Below are 18891 nucleotides of genomic sequence, written 5' to 3'. Positions count from 1 at the left end.
AGTCAATACCTGCATGACAAAGTCCTACAAACAGCAACATAATAAATAATGTGCCACTTTTAGTGATAATGGTGAAGGAAAAACACACTGGGCAGAGTAATGGGGAGAATACCATCACTCTTATTCAAAATAATGCATTAGAATCTTTTACATCCCTAAAAGGGCAGATTGTTGTGTGCAAAAATTCATTGCTTGTGTTTCCCTCTATTATATTACAACATTGGGACGTATCAAAATCGCAGTAGGTCAGACGTTGCCTGGCATGGGGAGCATTAGCTATGAGGAGAGGTTGGAGAAATTTGGTTTGTTCTCACTGGAATGACAGAGGTTGAGGGGTGACCTGATAGAAGTCTACAAGATTATGAGAGGCATGGACAGAGTGGATAGTCAGAAGCTTTTTCCTAGGATGGAAGGGTCAATTACGAGGAGGCATAGGTTTAAGGTGTGAGGGGCAAAGTTTAAAGGAGATGGAAGAGGCAGATTTTTTTTTAAAAACAGAGCTTGGTGGGTGCCTGGAACTCGTAGCCGGGGGAGGTAGTGGAAGCAGATACGATAGTTATTTTTAAGGGGGCATCTTGACAAATACATGAATAGAATGGGAATGGAGGGATATAATCCCCTGAAGGTGGTGTTTTGGTTGAGTCACGTAACATGGTTGGTGCAGGATTGGAGAGCCAAAGGGCCTGTTCCAGCACTGTAATTTTCTTTGTTCTTTGTTATTCAACTCCTGAAGTCTGTTCTGTTATTCAAAATGCTCCTAGCTGTTTTGCATCTGAACATCATCTGCTACCTTCATGTCAAAACTCTAAATACCTACACCTTACAAAAAATTTTCAAAACTCAGTTTGAAATGTTCAATTAACTCAGCCTCAAAAATATTGAAGGTGTTCCGGATTTCTGATAACCCCTATGCAATGAAGAACTTTCAATCATATCCCCTTGATCCAGGCTTTCCTACCAAAGAAAACTCTCTTTCTACTGAGTTGAATTGTTTAATGGGCTTCAATTAGCCTATAATCAAGGGAATACAAACCTGGTCTTTACAACCTGTCCTCACAATTTAACCCTGCGTCATTTTGGAAACTTAGCACATTGTTCAGGTGAGATTTAGCTCACAATGGTCACATGGAGTATACTTCCAACACTGCTACAACAAGACTTGCAGATGCACCATACCTTACTAGACAACTATCACAAGTTACTGTGTAAAGGAGAATGGAATAAGTGGCAAATTACACTGCTATTAAAAGAGATACTGCAAAGTCAGGTGGACTGTGAAGATTTTACATTGTTGGGTGGAACTCTAGCAGGAAGGGTTTCAGAAATGGATCAAGATGCTTAAAAGGCAAAGACAAAATCAATGGCCTGTACAACAACATAGGAAAGTTAATAGGAAAGGTGGAAAGTTTGAAATGTTGAAGAGACAATAATGGAAGGATTTTAAAGACAGGAACAGAAGTTTTTAAACCAGATTCATTACTGAATGGGAAGCCATAGCTGTTGAAAAATTGAGAATGATGAGGGCTCAGCAAAGGGAGAATGCAGCAGATGGATTTGCAATGACTGCAAGATGATGAAGGCCTCAAGTATAGAACCACAGAAAAGTTACAACACGGGAGACCATTCAGCCCATCTTGTCCATATCAGCCCATGGACACAATAAGAAATCTCACAACACCAGGTTAAAGTCCAACAGGTTTATTTGGTAGCAAAAGCCACTAGCTTTCTGGGAGTTCTTGTATTATTTTGTAAATTGAGTGTGTGTCTTTATATGCCTTGTTTGTGAATAGAACTCCCACTCACCTGACAAAGGGGCAGCACTCCAAAAGCTAGCTGCCTTTGCTACCAAATAAACCTGTTGTGAGACTTCTTACTGTGTTTACCCCAGTCCAACGCCAGCATCTCCACATCATTTCAAACCATGGACACCCAGAGTTCCCTTTCTAATCCCACGTTGCTGTACTCAGTCCATAGCCTTGTGGTTTACAGCACTCAAGGTGCATATCCAGGTACTTTTTGTTAACAAAAGTCTCTGCCTCCACCACCAATCCAGACAGTGAATTCCAGATGCCCATCACTCTGCATAAAAAAACGTTCTTTCTCTATCCTCTTTACACGTTCTGCCATTTATCTTGAAACCATGTCCCATAGATGGGTTGGAAGAACAGAGTAGCCATGAAAAAGTATGAATGGGAATTTCAGCAGTGACAATATTGGTGAGATAGAGATCACCAATGGTGATGGAAATTGTCCAGATGATGAACAAGGTTTAAAACTGCAACCGAGCTGGGGAGAGACTAGGCGCAAAGCGATGGAAGCAGAGAGTTAAGGGACATGAGACTGAGAACGATAGCACGAGTTACGGTAATATTGGGTAAAAGGTAATTGGAGCTCAGGCCTGCCTCCCAGGGTTAACTTACGGGTGAAATGATTTAAACATCCAACATCCACAATCTTCCCGCGGAACTTCATGACCGGAAATAGAGAATCGCCACAGCAACCAACATCCGGGGCAGCGCGGGTGCGTCACTTCCGCTCAGGCTGGCCGCCGGTTGGTTACCGTGGCAACACGGGGTTACCGGGGTAAGAGAGGGCGTCTGGTCACCTAGACAGCAGAGGGAGGGGGAGGATGGTCACCTTAGCACCAGGGCTAATAGGTGATCACCTCGGCACCAGGTGCAGGGAGTGCTCACCTGAGCACCAGAGCTGGTTGATATAACTACCTGGGTGCCAGAGAATCAGCGCTGTAGTCACCTGGACACCAGGCGGAGGGGGTGGTGGTCACCTTAGCATCAAGGGCAGAGGGTGAGGAGGATGGTCACCTTGATACCAGGCTTGTGAGGTGATCATCCTGGGCACCAAGCATGGGAGTGCTCACCTGAGCGCCAGAGCTGGTTGGAATGATCACCTGAGCACAAGGTGCAGAGGGTGACCTAGGCACCCAGAGCAGAGGGTTAAGGTTGGTGTTAGGGGTTGATCACCTGGGCATTGAGAGCAGAGGGATGAGTCACCTGGGCACAAGAAAGTGTGGGTGGTTTGGTCACCTGGGCATCATGAGCAGGATCGGGGATTGGCACTAGGAACACAAAAATAGGAGCAGTAGTGGATCATATTCCTCTTTGAGCCTGCTGCGCCATTCAGTACTATCATGGCTGATCTGGTGCTTCAACTGCATATTCTCACCTACTTCCATCTTCCAAATCAGAAAAAGAACAAAATAAGAACATAAGAAATAGGAGCAGGAGTAGGCCATCTAGCCCTTCGAGCCTGCCCCGCCATGCAATAAGATCATGGCTGATCTGAAGTGGCTCAGTTCCACTTTCCCGCTTTTTCCCTATAACCCTTAATTCCCTTGTCTGTCAAAAACCTATCTAACCGTGTCTTAAATATATTTAGCGAGGTAGCCTCCACCACTTCAACGGGCAGAGAATTCCAGAGATTCACCACCTTTTGAGTGAAGAAATTCCTCCTCAACTCTGTTCTAAACTTATCTTGAGGCTGTGCCCTCTAGTCCTGCTGTCCTTTCTGAGTGGGAAGAATCTCTCTACCTCTACCCTATCCATCCCTTTCATTATCATATAAGAGCAAAGAAATAGCAAAGACAAACATGGATGAAGCCAACAATCCAAGACTAGAAAGAAACATCAATGTGCGATAGAATATGGATCAAGAACAATTTTGAGGAATAAGGAACAATTTCACGTAAATGGAATTTACAGCAATCATGATCTTCTTAAATTAAGTACAGATGAATCTTACTTTCCATGATGAGCACGGAGCTAACAGCTTTGGGACCAAAGCCAAGCATCAACATCAAATCAATAGTAATGACAGTGGAGTACCAGTAGTTAAGATTTAAATAGCTGTTTACCATGAAGAAATATCATCAGAGAATTAAAATATATACATGGAAGCTGGTGCTGTACATATGAATGATTTCACACAGTTCAATGCAGAAGACAATTGACACTAGGCTGAATTTCTGGAAAACGTACAAGATGAAAAGAAAAGGATTTCTGTAAAGGACATTGTTTTGTATTGACAAACAAGCTTGAAACCAGCCAATACTGTTTGCGGTTCTGGAGCAGAGAGGAGAAAAGCACAGTCACTTCTGTTGAATGCTAGAGTGAAATCCATGAGGACTAGGCCGGGTAACAGAGTACCCAGTGTTATTTTGATCAACATCAGTTTGCATTTATATTGTTCTTTTAATGTTGTAAAAAGCTCAAAGGTGTGTTGCAGCAGTATAATTAGATTGATATTAAAATCTACCCAAGCATGGACATGTTAGGATGGGTGACTAAAAGCTTGGGCAAAGAGAGACGCTTTAAGAACTGTCTTAAAGGAGGATAGGGAGAGAGGTAAAGAGGTTAAAAAAAGGAATTTCAGTCATGATCAATTGACAATAAATGGCTGCCACGAGTTAAAGGGAGTGGGCAATACACAAGAGACCAGGATTGTATGTGGAAATTCCAGTAAATTTGGGATTACAAAATGACATTCAGTGATTGAGAAAGTTGGCTACACATGGGATATTCATGTGAAGGAAGTATGAGCACCTTGGGGCTACAGTAAATAGCAGAATCACAAAGTTAATCTCTGGATTACTACCTCAGCCATGAGCAAATATACACAGAAGGTAAATAATATTGGACAGTTGAATGTGCGGCTTAAAGGTTGGTCTGAGGGAAATGAATTTTAATGCCTGGTGAAAGGTGGAGCTGTACCATTAGGATGGGCTCCACTTGAACAGTGATCTGAAAATTGAATAACTAAGGCTGCAGAGCAGCTATTAAACTAATCATGATGAGAGGGCTCAGGTGAGCAGCAATTAGAAAGTTAAAGAGAAAGGACATGGTCACAGTACAGCACAGTGCTATGCATGTGACAGGATGGGATGCACATACCAACATCAGAATGCATTAGCAAATACAATCAGAGTAGGCAAAAGTGGAAAAGAGCTGAATTAAAAATTCATTATCTGACTGCATGCAGATTTGTAACAAGATAGCTGAATTGATGGCTTGGCTCTGAGTAGTTTCTTAAGTTAAGGTCATAACAAAGATAAGAGATCAAAGTTGATTCAAGTAGACTGGGAAAATGGATGAAAAGTTAAGATGGTCGATAAACAATGGTAGACATTTCAGGAGACATTTCTAACTCTCAGGAAAGATATATTCTATTCAGAAAGAAAGAATCTCCAAGAAGCATGAAGCTTTCATTGCTAATCTAAGGAAGGTAAGTATGGTATCAAGTTGAAATGCAAAGACATGTAATGCCACAAAGATTTGTGATAGGGAAGAAGTTTGTGAAATTTTAGAAATCAAACAATTACTAAAAATTAGTAAAGAAGGATAAATTAGAATACAGTTGTAGCAATTCTATGATTCCATAAATTGCAAATAGAAGAAAGTTATGTTTGCTTCGTAGGCATTGTGAGGTTCAGGGTGAAAGTTGAGTGTCAGAAAATATCTTGAAGAATCATAGAATGGTTACAACCAGACAGAAGCCATTTTGCCCAATGTGACTGCTGGCACTCTGAAGCAGCAATTCACTGTGTGCTGCTTCCCTGTTTTCTTCCCCAAAGAACTCTACGTTCCTCTTTTTCAGGTAATCCAATTTCTTCTTGAATGCTTCAATTGCATTTCAGATCACAACCACTTGCTGGGTAAAAATGAAGGACAAGAAAGGAATCCCTGCTAGGTGAATTGCAATCTAGATCATTTGGAATGAGCTGTTGTTCAGGGGAGCAGAGTAGCACAGCGGAAGCATGCTGGGCCCATAACCCAGAGATCAATGGACTGAAACTATTCTCTGCTGTCCTTATATGTTTTAAAAATCATTCCACTGCCCTGCACTGCACAGAGAGAATAGGTGAGAAAAGCCAAGCAAGGTATGAAGCCATGGCCAAGTACTGGCCAAGTGTAGTTTTCATAACCTGGGATCTGCAGTTGCAGACAAGCTCAATGGTGCATCAGTTTTGCAGTTTTGTTTACTGAACAGGTGTTGCATCAATTTAAAAATTGGTTCACAGTGCTGAAATAGGAGCACAGACGTTGCCTGCTGCCATTGAGACAGAGGCCATGTTCTTGGAATGAAAGCACTGCAAGTTTCTTCCACAAGGAAGAAGTTCATGCCAAAGACTTAGTGAAAAAACAGGTATTGAGATGCCCATTGTGCTTGAAAGTGATAAAGAAGAGGTATTGGAATGTCTGGCTCTAGTTCATAAGTCTTCTGAACCAGATGGAACGCATCTGTAATTGCTTAGGTATATCAGGTCACAAATGTGAAGATATTTAATATAACCTTCCTATCAGCTCTAAGAATTGTCCCAGAGGACTTCAGTTATGTGCACACTTTTTGAGAAGCAGCTGATGTTCCACTTGGGATGATGGGTTTGAGAGTAGTCTTGACAGAAATGTTCAAAAATATGAAATTTTGAGATATAAATGGAGTGAGAAACCGTTCCCATTGGCAGTAAATTCAAGAACCATATTAATCTAGTTTGGGAAGGAACAAGCAACGGAGAAGCACCTTTTTACATAGCGAATTGTTAGGATCTGAAAGTCATTCCCTGAGTGTGTCATTGTTGAGGATACAAGTACTTCAAAAGGGAACTGGGTAATTACTTATGGTGAAAAATTTGGGAAGAGCAAAGTGGCGTGGGACCAGCTGAGTTGCTCATACTAAGAGCGGATACAAACAAAATGGGTAGATTGGTTTCCTTCTGTTCCTCAATCTTTCAAGATTTTGGACAGGATGGAACAATTTGCAACAAAAAGGATACTTGATGGGGTGACTTTTACCCATGCATTTGCTCAGTGAGTGCTTCAGAATGCAGCTCAAGGACCTCAAAAAGAGAATGCTGAAAACAAGTGAGTTGGGTAAATAAACAACCAGAGTGCAGGAGTAAGCGGATCAAAATTATTGTCTCCCAGTAGGAACTAGAGATTTTTAAGCTGATTAGTTTAATTCTGAAAAGCGGTGTCTTAAGCAAAGGAGAACATGTTTTGCAAAGAGAAGAAAGTTGTGCCTACTTTCAGCGTATTGTTAGATTTGAGGTGTAAGTGACTGGCAGAAAATTCAGTGAGCAGTTCACTGGATGATGCTAAGGCACGCTTATTTCAATTTGAATGTGTAACTTATTGTGGTGAAGATAAATGATTGAGGGATGCCTGAGAATCACACTGGTCAGATGATATGGCAACAGCTTGTCATCTGAGAATGGCCATAAGCAATTTTAAAATAAAGATGACCTTAAGTCAACAATAATGGAATCCTTTTGAGGTGAATTGCAATCTACATCATGTGAAATGAGCTTTTGTTCAAGAGGAGCAAAGTGCAGCAGCGGAAATGTGCTGGGCCAATAACCCAGAGGTCAGTGGATTGAAATGTTTCTCTGCTACCCTTACACGTTTTGAAATTCTTTCCACTGTCCTGCACTGCACAGAGAGAATAGGTGAGAAAAGTCAAGAAAGGATAAAGTCATGGTGAAAGTGATGATGGTCAATTGTTGTCTTCCATTTTGGAACTAAGTATGGTTTAGTGAAGATGTTGGCCAAGTGTATTTTCACAACCTGGGATCTGCTGTTCCAGACAAGCTCAATTGCACTCAGTTCTGTAGTTTTGTTTATTCAACAGGTATTGCCTCAATTTAAAAATTGGTTCATGGTGCTGAGATAGGAGGGCAGAACTTGCCTGCTGCCATTGAGGCAGAGGCCGTGGTCTTGGAAAGAAAGAGTACATTGCAAACTTCTTCCATAAGGAAGAACTTTGTGAAAACATAGCGAGAAAGCAGGTAGCTGAGGTACTCATTGTGCTTAATTATGGTAAAGAAGAGGTATTGGAACATCTGGCTCTTGTTAAAGTTCATAAGTCTTCAGAACCAGATGCAATGCATCTGCAGTTGCTTAGGAATATCAGGTCATAAATATGAAGATACTTAACATAACCTTCCCAGCAGCTACAAGAATTGTAGGACTTCTATTTTGTGCATAATGTTTGAGAAGCACTTGAGAATGGCGAGGTTGAGAGTAATCTTGACAGAAATGTTCAAAAATGTGACATTTTGAGATATCGTAGAGTTAAAAATTGTTCCCATTGGCAGAAAAATCAAGAACCAAATGAACCTGTTTCGGAAAAGAACAACCAAGCAACAAAGCAACACCTTTTGCACAGTGAATTGTTAGGATCCGAAATGCACTCCCTGAGTGTATCATTGAATAAGAATACAAGGAAGCGCTTCAAAAGGGAATTGGATAATTGCTTATAGTGATAAGTTTGGAGGAGTTTGGGGAGAGTACAGTGGAGTACAACTATCTGAGTTGCTCATACTGAGAGCCAATGCACGCAAAATGGCAGATTGGTCTCCAGTTCCTCAATCATTACAAGATTTTTGACAGGATGGATCAATTTACAATAGAAAGGAAACTTGATGGGCTGACTTTCACCCAGGTGTTTGCTCAGTGGTGAATTCAGAAGTCAGATCAAGGGCATCAACAAGAGAATGCTGAAAATGTGAATTGTGTAAATTAACAATCATAATGCAGGAGTGAATGGATCAAAATTGTTGTCTCCCAGTAGGAACTAGAGATTTTTCAACTGATTAGTTTAATTCTGAAAAGCGGTGTCTTAAGCAAAGGAGATCATGGGGAGAATTTTCCTTTACTGCCCACCATGGGAATTGTAATCACGAGGGGCGGACCATGTAAAAGTCTGTTGATCTCAAACGAGATCTTCCAGTTTTGGGGAGTGCACAACTAAAAGATTCCAAGCCGATGTTTTGCAAAGTGAAGTAAGTTGTGTTTGCTTTCAGCATATTGTTAGACATGAGGTGTATGGCACTGTCAGAAAATTCGGTGAGCAAGTCATAGGATGAAGCATGGACATGTTTATTTCAATTTGAATGTATAAGTTGTTGTGATAAAGGAAAATGGCTGAGGGAAGTCTGAAAATTCCACTGGTCAGATGTCATGGCAACAGCTCATCCTCTGAGAATGGCCGTAAGCAATTTCAAAGTAAAAATGACTTGACGTCCCACAGTCAGTGTATTGAAACAGTTCTCTGCTGTCCTTATACATTTTGAAAACCATCCACTGCCCTGCACTGCACAGAGAAAAGGTGAGAAATGCCAAGAAAAGATGAAATCACAGTGAAAGTTATGATGACCAATTGTGGTTCTCGTTATTGGAACTAAACACGGTTTTAGATGTGGGTTTGGGTGAAATTGTTGGCCAATTGTATTTTAATGAAACTACGACAACCTTATCTTAATTTGAGTGTATAAATTGTTGTGGAGAAGGAGAAGCAATGAGGGAAGTCTGAGAATGGCATTGGTTTGATAACATGCCAGCAGCTCGTCATATGTGAATGCCTGCAATGAATTTTAAACAAAAGATGACCTGAAGTAGGTGAGAAAGGAAGGCACATGAGGTGAATTGCGATGTAGATGATGTGAAATGAGCTGCGTGTCAGGGGAGCAGGGTGGTGCAGTGGAAGCTGGCCCATAACCCACAGGTCAGTGGGTCAAAACCATTCCCTGCTTTCCTCATGTTATAGGTTTGGTAAATGTATCAACTGCTCTCTACAACAAACAGAGAACAGCTGAGAGAGAGAGCGAAGGAATGGCTGAAGTAATGGCAATGACTGTGGTGACTATCCTCCATTTATAAAATAAATACATTCTTTGATGCAGGTAGGAATGAAAATACTGGTCAAGTGCATTTTTCACAACTGGAGGTCCGCTGTTGGGGCACAAGCTCAGTTGTCCATTGAGCAAGTTCTGCAGCCTTGTTTATTAAGTTAAAAGTGTTGCATCGACTTACAGAATTGTTTGCTGAGAAAAGGAGGGCACATGTTGCCATGCCGTAGAGGCAGAGGTCATGTCCTCAGCTTGGAATGGATACTTTACATCCATCTTCCCTAAGGAAGAAGATACTGCCAAATGCTGACATTGGCTTGTAACTTCCTGACTCCCCAGCTTGGAATTTGGGAATTTACAAAGCAATTGTCCTGAAGTGCTACCTTGCCATGGACAATTGCACAGCGCTGGGATCCATCCAACAAAGCAATTTTAATTGTCAGCTTTGGATGGTTCTGTCAATGTTATGTTATAATTACTATGAAAGGGTTTGAAGAAGTAAAAGCACTTTAAACTTCAGTGTAACTATTTTAAATACCAGGACAGATGTCCACATGGAACAATGCCCACATTCCTGACCCCCCGGTCCCTTGGGGATACCTCTGCCACCCTCATTTAAGCACCTCACCCCCACTGTATTCCCCACCCTCAGACCCCTTAGGAGGTTGAGAGGAGATTTGATAGAAATGGAACATCTAGGATGCAGAGATGGAGTAAGAAGTTGCTCCCATTGGTCAAAAAGTCAAGAGCCAGAGGACATTGAATTAACCTGATTAATGCCCATAGGGAAAACATTTTTTATGCAGCAAGATTCTGAAATGCACTAATTGAGTGTTTCATAGGAACATATAAAGTTGAGGGTTTCAAAAGTGAATTGGATAATTACCTAAGTAAGATATTTAGATGAGTCTGGGGAAATTGCAGTGGCTTGGGTCTAACTGAGTTGCTTGTGCAGAGAGCCAGCAGAAACAGAATGGGCAGATTGGTCTCCTGAGCTACATTCATTCCATGATATTGAACTTGATGGATCAATTTACAATATTAAAGTAAGTTGATTGTGTGTCTTTTCGCTAAATGATGGCTCAGTGGGTGCTGCACAAAGAACATGGATGGCTTAAACAAGAGAAAGTTGACAATCAGAGTGCAGCACAAGTAATCTCCCTTAGCAGAACAGCAAAAGTATCGAAAATATTGTCTTTCAGTAGGCAAGCGAGCTTTTTCAGCCTATTTGTTTAGTCTAATTCTGAAAAATTAGGCCTTATGTAAATGAAATCTTGTAATTATGAAGATACGCTATTATGTTTATTTTGTGGTGCATTGTAAGATTTTGGGTGAAATTAACTATCAGAAAATTTGATGAAGAGAGCATATAATGAAACTACAGCAAACATATTTTAATTTGAGTGTATACATTGTGGACAAGAAGAAATGTGGGAAATCTGCATGTGACTTTGATTGGATGACATGCCAGTAGTTTATATGTGAATGGCCATAATCAATTTTAAAGAAAAAATGATCTCACAGAGACAAGGAAACCCAAGAAGTAAACCCATGCCAGATGAATTGCATCTGGATCCAGATCATGTCGAATGAGCTGTTGGTCAGGGGAGCAGAGTGGCACAAGGGGAGCAGAGTTGCACAGGGGAAGCATGCTGAGCCCATAACCTAGAGGTCAATGGATCAAAACTGTTCTCTGCTAACCTATTATACGCTTTGAAAATCATTTCCCTGTCCTGCACTGCACAGAGAGAATAGGCGAGAAAAGCCAAGCAAACGGTGAAGTCATGGCGGAAATTATGACCAATTGCAGTCCTCCTTATCAGAAGTAAATATGGTTTTTGATATAGGTTAGGGTGAAAATACTGGCCACATGCATTTTACACACCACGGGATTCACTATTGGCACACAAGCTGAGTTGCCCATTAGTACTGCAGCAATGTTTATCAAGCAGATTTTGCCTTTCTTACAAAATTGTTCACGCTGCCGAAAAGTGGACGGCAGTCATTGTGTTGCGCCAAAGGGACAGACCTGATGGCTGAGGTATGAAATGAGTACTTTGCATCTGTGCCAAACACACAGTGAAAGAAGTAGTAGTTGAGATGCTGGTTGTGATAAAAAAAAGTAAAAATCTGTCCAGATAAATCAAAGTTCTACGCATTCAGCCTGTTCTGTGTTGGTAGCAGTACTGTAAATGATTCATTTGGTTTTCAACAACAAACATAGAAAAGCTGAGCTTTTCAATATAATATATATCATAATGTTCTATTTTAATTGAAAAGCTGAGAGAAGCCAAGCAAAGGGTGAAGTCTATGGATATGCACAGGTAGAGAACAAACTTTAAGGATTTGGGGAAGTTGCAGTAGAGTTTGGTGGGGAATCTTGTTCCAGTGATGGAGGAGTTGTTGTCCTTTAACAAAAAAGGAGCACAGAATACTGGGAAAGATAGAGACCACTAAAGTAGGGAATTGTAAATTAATAGGTGGATCAGAGTAAAGGAGAAAGATAACAGTATTGGGTGTGAAATGTCCCTGGATATTAGGTATTCAGGAAAGATAGGAAAGGAAGAAAAGGTGGAGGCATGGTGGTATTGAAAAAAACGATTATTGCCGTGCTGGAGAAAAAAGGATGTATCTGTGCATAAATCATTGAAGATGGCAAAACAGGTTGAGAGAGCAGTTAATAAAGCATATAGTATCCTGGATTTTATTCATAAGGGCACTGAGTACACAACTAAGAAGATGTATTTGTATATCACTAATTTGTATATTACTAATTTGATCTTGGCTAGAATTCTGTGAGTAGTTCCGGGTGCTGCACTTCAGGAAGGATATGATGGCATGAGAGGAAATGCAGAAAAGATCTACAATATAGACTCCAAGGATGAAGATTTTCACGTTTCAAGATGGATGGGAGAAGTTAGGATTGTTTTTCTTGAAGAAAAACAGTTGACAGGAGGTTTGATATTCAAAATTATGTGGGGTCTGGAGAGAGTAGATAGGGAGAAACAATTCCCACTCATGAAAGAATTGAGAATGAGAGGGCACAGATTTAATGTAATTGCTAAAGGAAGCAAAAGTGAAATGAGGCAAAACTTTTTAATGCAAGTGAATGGTTAGAGTATGATTGCTGTGCTTGAGAGTGTGGTCGAGTTGGGTTCAATCATATCAATCAGAAGGGAATGAGACTGTTACCTAAAAGGAAGAATGTACAGCATTAAGGGGAGAAGGCAGGGTAGTCACAACAGGTGAATTGCTTATTTGGAGAATCAGTGCAGACATGATGGACCAAATGGCTTTCTTCATAATTCGCACAGAATTATTATGTGCGATAATAATTCTGAGTTTCTGTGATTTTAAAGTGAGCATCTCTTAGATGGTGAGACTGGGCAGTTAAAAATGCAAAGTGAGGAAACTGCAGAGACTTTTAACAAGTATTTTATAAAAAGCATCCCAAGAATAGAAATCAAGAGGCAAAATTAAGGGAGGAACTTAAAACAATTACTATAACTAGAGAAAGATAATAGGAATTACTAATAGGATTAAAAGCTTATAAATCTTTGAAGAAAGATTGGACCCACTGGAGTTTGGAAGAATGAGACTTGATCTTCTTGAAACATGTAAGATCCTAAGGGGACTTGATAGGGTAGACATCAAATGTTTCTACTTGTGAGGAGACTGAAATTAAGGAACACAACTTAAGAATAAGAAGTCTCCCTTTAAAGACAGAGATGAGAATCTTTTTCTCTCAGCGAATCATTAGTACGTGGAGGTCTCTTCCCCTGAAAGCAGTGGAGACTGGATCGTTGAATTTATTCAAGGCAGTATTAGAAAGATTTTTGAAAGAAAAGGGAGTCAAGTGATATGGGGGCACGTAGGGAAGTAGAATTAAGACCATAAGCAGATCAGCCTAGATCAGTGACGTGGCCCATCAGGGTTCTGAGTGTGGCCCACAAGATTTTTTTTGACAATTGTCCATGCACAGGGTTATCATTCTGCTGATTTCCATCCACGTAGCAAATTTCCTGTCAGTATAATTGAAGTGATACACATGTACAGCAAGGGCAGGTGGAATGAGGTGGATGCTGATTGCACACATTGACTGCGAGAGTTGTGCACCCCCTTCTGCTTTGAAAGTGTATGTCAGGAATAAAAGAATGACTCGGGTAAGATTAGGGCCAGTCAAGGACAGTAGTGGAAAGTTGTGCATGGAGTCCGAAGAGAAAGGAGACATGCTAAATGAATATTTTTCATCAGTATTCACAAAGGAAAAAGACAATGTTGAGGAGAATACTGAGACACAGACTATTCGACTAGATGGGATTGAGGTTCATAAGCAATTCTGGAAAGTGTGAAAATAGATAAGTCCCCTGCGCCGGATGGGATTTATCCTAGGATTCTCTGGGAAGCTAGGGAGGAGATTGCAGAGCCTTTGGCTTTGACCTTTATGTCGGTCATTGTCTCCAGGAATAGTGCCAGAAGACTGGAGGAAAGCAAATGTTGTCCCCTTGTTCAAGAAGGGGAGTAGAGACAACCCTGGTAATTATAGATCAGTGAGCCTTACTTTTGTTGTGGGCAAAGTTTTGGAAAAGATTATAAGAGATAGGATTTATAATCATCTAGAAAGGAATAATTTGATTAGGGATAGTCAACACGGTTTTGTGAAGGGTAGGTTGTGCCTCACAAACCTTACTGAGTTCTTTGAGAAGGTGACCAAAGAGGTGAAAAAGGGTAAAGCAGTTGATGTGGTGTATATGGATTTCAGTAAAGCGTTTGATAAGGTTCCTCATGATAGACTATTGCAGAAAATACGGAGGCATGGGATTGAGGGCGATTTAGCAGTTTGGATCAGAAATTGGCTAGCTGTAAAAAGACAGGGTGGTGATTGTTGGGAAATGTTCATCCTGGAGTTCAGTTACAAGTGGTGTGTCGCAAAGATCTGTTTTGGGGCCACTGCTATTTGTCATTTTTATAAATGACCTGGATGAGGGCATAAAAGGATGGGTTAATAAATTTGTGGATGACACTAAAGTCAGTGGAGCCGTGGACAGTGCGGAAGGATGTTGCAGGTTACAGAGGGACATAGATAAGCTGCAGAGCTGGGCTCAGAGGTGACATTTGGAGTTTAATGCGGAAAAGTGTGAAATGATTCACTTTGGAAAGAGTAACAGGAATACAGAACACTGGGCTAATGGTAAGATGAGCAGAGAGATCTCTGTGTCCATGTGCATAGATCCCTGAAAGTTAGCACCCAGGTTGATAAGTTTGTTAAGAATGCGCACAGTGTGTTAGCTTTTATTGGTAGAGAGATTGAGTTTCGGAGCCTTGAGGTCATGTTATAGCTGTACAAAACTCTGGTGCGACTGCACTTGGAGTGTTGCGTACATTTCTGGTCACCGCATTATAGGAAGGATGTGGAAGCATTGGAAAGGGTGCAGAGGAGATTTACCAGGATGTTGCCTGGTACGGTGGGAAGGTCTTATGAGGAAAGGCTGAGGGGTATGAAGCTGTTTTTGTTAGAGAGAAGAAGGTTAAGAGGTGACTTAATGGAGGCATATAAGATGATCAGAGAATTAGATAGGGTGGACAGTGAGAGCCTTTTTCCTTGGATGATGATGGCTAGGATGAGGAGACAGACATAGCTTTAAATTTAGGGGTGATAGATATAGGATAGATGTCAGAGGTAGGTTCTTTATTCAAAGTAGTAAGGGCGTGGAATGCCCTGCCTGCAACAGTAGTGGACTTGCCAGTATTAAGGGCATTTAAATGGTCATTGGATAAACATATGGATGATATTGGAATAGTGTAGGATAGATGGGCTTTAGGCTGGTTTTCACAGGTCGGCGCACCATCGAGAGTCGAAGGGCCTGTACTGCGCCGTAATGTTCTATGTAAATATTTGTTTTTACCATTTGAAGTTGATAATTCTATTAATATATAAATGATGAAGCGTTTTTTATAACTCATTATGAAATATTTAGCATGTATTTAATCTTATTCATGGGCTCCTGATTAATGAACAAGCCAAATTTCAATCTTATGGCTCACTAAGGTGAAGGAACAGCACTCATGTAGCTCATTCACTAGCCTACATTGCCCATCACTGGCCTAGATCATATTGAATGGCAGGGCAGGATGAAAGGGGTAAATGGCTTACTCCTGCTCCAAAGTTCTATGTTCCTACCTTGGACCTGATGGCCTGCTTCCAAGGATTTTAAAAGAAGTGACTGTAGAGGTACTGGATGCATAGGTTGTAATTTTCCAAAATTCCCTTCTACCGAATTGGAAAACTGCAAATGTAATACCTCTGTTCAAGAAAGGAGAGAGACAGAAAGCTCAAAAGTATAGTTAGCCTAATGTCTGGAATTGGAAAATACTGAAATCCATTATTAAAGAGGTAGTATAGTAACAGGACATTTTGAATATCATAATACAATCAGCCAGGGTCTACATAGTTTTATGAAAGGGAAATTATGTTTTGCAAATCTATTAAAGTTCTTTGAGGATGTCACAAACAGGGTGTAATAAAGGTGTAGTGTGTTTGGATTTCCAAAAGACATTGATAGACTGCCATGTAAAAGGATACTGCACAAGAGCATATGGTGTAGGTGATGATATATTAGCATGGATATGGGTGGCATGTGGCACAGTTGTTGGCACTGCTGCCTCACATTGCCAGGGATCCGGGTTCGATTCCCAGCTTGGGCCACTGTCTATGTGGAATCTGCACATTTTCCCCGTGTCAGCTTGACTTTCCTCTGGTTTACCCCCACAGTCTGAAAGACATGTTGGTTAGGTGCGTTGACCATTCTCCCTCAGTGTACCTGAACAGACGCCGTAGTATTGCGACTAGGGTATTTTCACAGTAACTTCATTGCAGTGTTCATGTTAGCTTCCTTGTGACACTAATAAATAAACTTAAACTTAAATATAGAACTGTCTATCTGGCATGAAATAAAGAATTGGGATGCATGGCTCATTTTCAGGAAAGCAAACTGTAATTATTGGAGTGCCACAGGGATTGGTGCTGGGGCTCAACTATTTACAATCAGCAGTCATGATTGAAGGGACCAACTGTATTGTTGCCAAATATGCTGACAATACAAAAATAGGTGGGAAAGCAAGTTTGAGGAGTGTACAGTAGTCTGCAAAGGGATATAGATTATATTGTTAAGGCTACTCCAAGTTCGAGTTCCACCTCTGGACTTGGTAGCAATGGAAAATACATTTGTGGTTTGGTCAAGTAGGTTGATTGTTAACCTGTAAATTTTCTGATAAACCTATGTTAAGTGGTAGAGTTTCCTGGTCAACCAGAACTATGTGGGACAGCATCCCCATATTAAAATTCTCCACACACAAGCTCATGCCAAGTCAATGGTAAGTGGGCTCCTTGCTTTGAGAGACTGTTTCATGAGCAGGAACAGTATAACAGCTTGTTGAAAGAAGTAGGTTTTAGAGCTTTCAAAAGCAGATAGAGAAGCAGAGAGGTGTAGGGAGGATATTCCAGAGTTTAGGTCCAAGGCAATTAATGGTACATGGCTACCAGTGGTGGAGCAATTAAAATCTGGGGCACTCAAGAGGTTTGTCGTAGAGTGTAGCTATCTAGAGTTGTGGGGCTGGAGGAGATTACATATCTCACATGTGGCTCTCTGGTCTCTAGGTTTGGTTGAAAACTGCTGGACATCTCAGCAAAACGAGTTTACTATCGAATAAATCGGTTGGACTAAAACCTGGTGTTGTCAGACTTTTTACTGTGTTTACCCCAGTCCAACGCCGGCACATCCACATCAGGACATCTCAGCAGCGGCTACTCAACTTTTGTTTTGTGTATGTATTAATTTGTGAATAACATGTTGATACTTAATGCCATGACTATTTTTCTTCAGAGATACCCACACGGATGTGGTTCTTAAAAAAACAGTATGAATTGAGAAGCACCCTTATATCGCCAATAAACACGAACTCTGATCAGAGGCGTACTTTGCATAAATTCAAAAAAAGTAATTTTAAAACTTCCTGTCTTTCTGCATTCCATAACTGTGCAATCAATGCATTCCAATAAAACTACGATAAAAGGAAAGCGATGTGAATGTGCAGTGGTAACTGCAACTGCCTGAGTGGAACACAACTTAAACCCCACAGCCGACAGCCTGGGGCGGACAAAGCGGTGATTGACAGGAGAACCCTGAGGAAGGCGGTTAATTTTATTCAAGAGCTCGGAGACGATAGCAGAGAGAGAAGCGCGCATTCAAAAATAAAAACGCTTTATTTTCATTCATTAAATAAGAACGACCTTGAGAAAGCGGATCAAAAGAAAGAGAAAGTGAGAAGAACTGGCCGTGTGAAATTGTTGGCTGTGTAAGTGCCTGTATTTGGACTAGGGTTTGGGCAGTGACTGATGTGCGGTGAGTGTGCATAGTTCCCTGCTTATGCACTGGGCTAATTTTGCAGACAGTTGTGCGTATTTGTACGAGAAAGGGAGAGAGAAGAGCCTGTCAACTGTATGAATCTGCACGTTTCTACCTGTTGGCTGTGGCTATCCGCATTTTCGTGCAGAAATACTTCAATGAAGTTGAAAAGTGATTTTTTTTGTAAGTCTCATCGTGTAGTTCGAATAGTGTTTTAGTAAAAGGCACTTTGACTGTGACCTAGATCGAGGTTGCATCTGGACGAAACAAAAAGGAAAATTGTACAGTAAAAGGAGATTGGAACCATGGATAGAACGAGGATCGCAACAGCTTCTAAACCGCCAGCAGGGTATGTTAATATTTCTAAAACTTCATTGTGCAATACCTGGGTTCCGCTGCGAAATATTTGCGGTCGATTAAATAAATAATGTAACTGCGCACTCTGAAGACGAGGGCGGGGGAAGGATCGAATAAATCTTGTAAACAATTAATAGCCTTGTGAATGGATGGTTAACCTGTGTCAAGGTTACCGGAGCGCTCTTGGTTCTCGTCCAGTTGTACTGCGCTTTGTCCGTTTCCCTGGAAACGCCGTCCCCGCGAGCGGCGGCGGTGGAACGCTGCCCCAGGAGCTGTGGAACGCAGTCTTCGCGAACGGCGGCTCCGGAGCTGCGGTCCTGACACCTGTCAGCAATTCGGGTCTGCTCACGACAGACACCGTCCTGCAGGGAGAAGGAGAGTATCTGATCTATTGAATGGCCATCATAAACCTTTTCATTTGACTGTATCAAAAGGATCGTATCCAAAAATGGCCTTTTATTTACCCACCATCGTGTATATCTCATCGAA

At 41.2% G+C, this 18891-nt stretch overlaps 2 protein-coding genes across 3 annotated transcripts in view; one reads left to right on the top strand and one right to left on the bottom strand.

Moving 5' to 3' along the window:
* Nucleotides 1-2495, bottom strand: part of hus1 (HUS1 checkpoint clamp component) — a 37481-nt gene extending 34986 nt beyond the window's left edge. The window contains exon 1 of the mRNA XM_080216869.1: nucleotides 2421-2495. Within this exon, the coding sequence (XP_080072995.1) occupies nucleotides 2421-2472 (52 nt within the window). The 5' untranslated portion in view covers nucleotides 2473-2495. The remainder of the gene's footprint in view (nucleotides 1-2420) is intronic.
* A 15506-nt stretch (nucleotides 2496-18001) lies between these two features.
* Nucleotides 18002-18891, top strand: part of cobl (cordon-bleu WH2 repeat protein) — a 346895-nt gene continuing 346005 nt past the window's right edge. For both annotated transcript variants that reach the window (XM_080209130.1, XM_080209137.1), the window contains exon 1: nucleotides 18002-18394. In XM_080209130.1, coding sequence (XP_080065256.1) covers nucleotides 18351-18394 — 44 coding nt within the window. In that variant the 5' untranslated portion in view covers nucleotides 18002-18350. The remainder of the gene's footprint in view (nucleotides 18395-18891) is intronic.

This window comes from Carcharhinus amblyrhynchos, chromosome 2 (genome assembly GCF_965287045.1).
Source record: "Carcharhinus amblyrhynchos chromosome 2, sCarAmb.v2.hapA, whole genome shotgun sequence".
Taxonomy (NCBI): Eukaryota; Metazoa; Chordata; class Chondrichthyes; order Carcharhiniformes; family Carcharhinidae; genus Carcharhinus; species Carcharhinus amblyrhynchos.
This window is presented reverse-complemented; position numbering and strand designations above follow the sequence as displayed.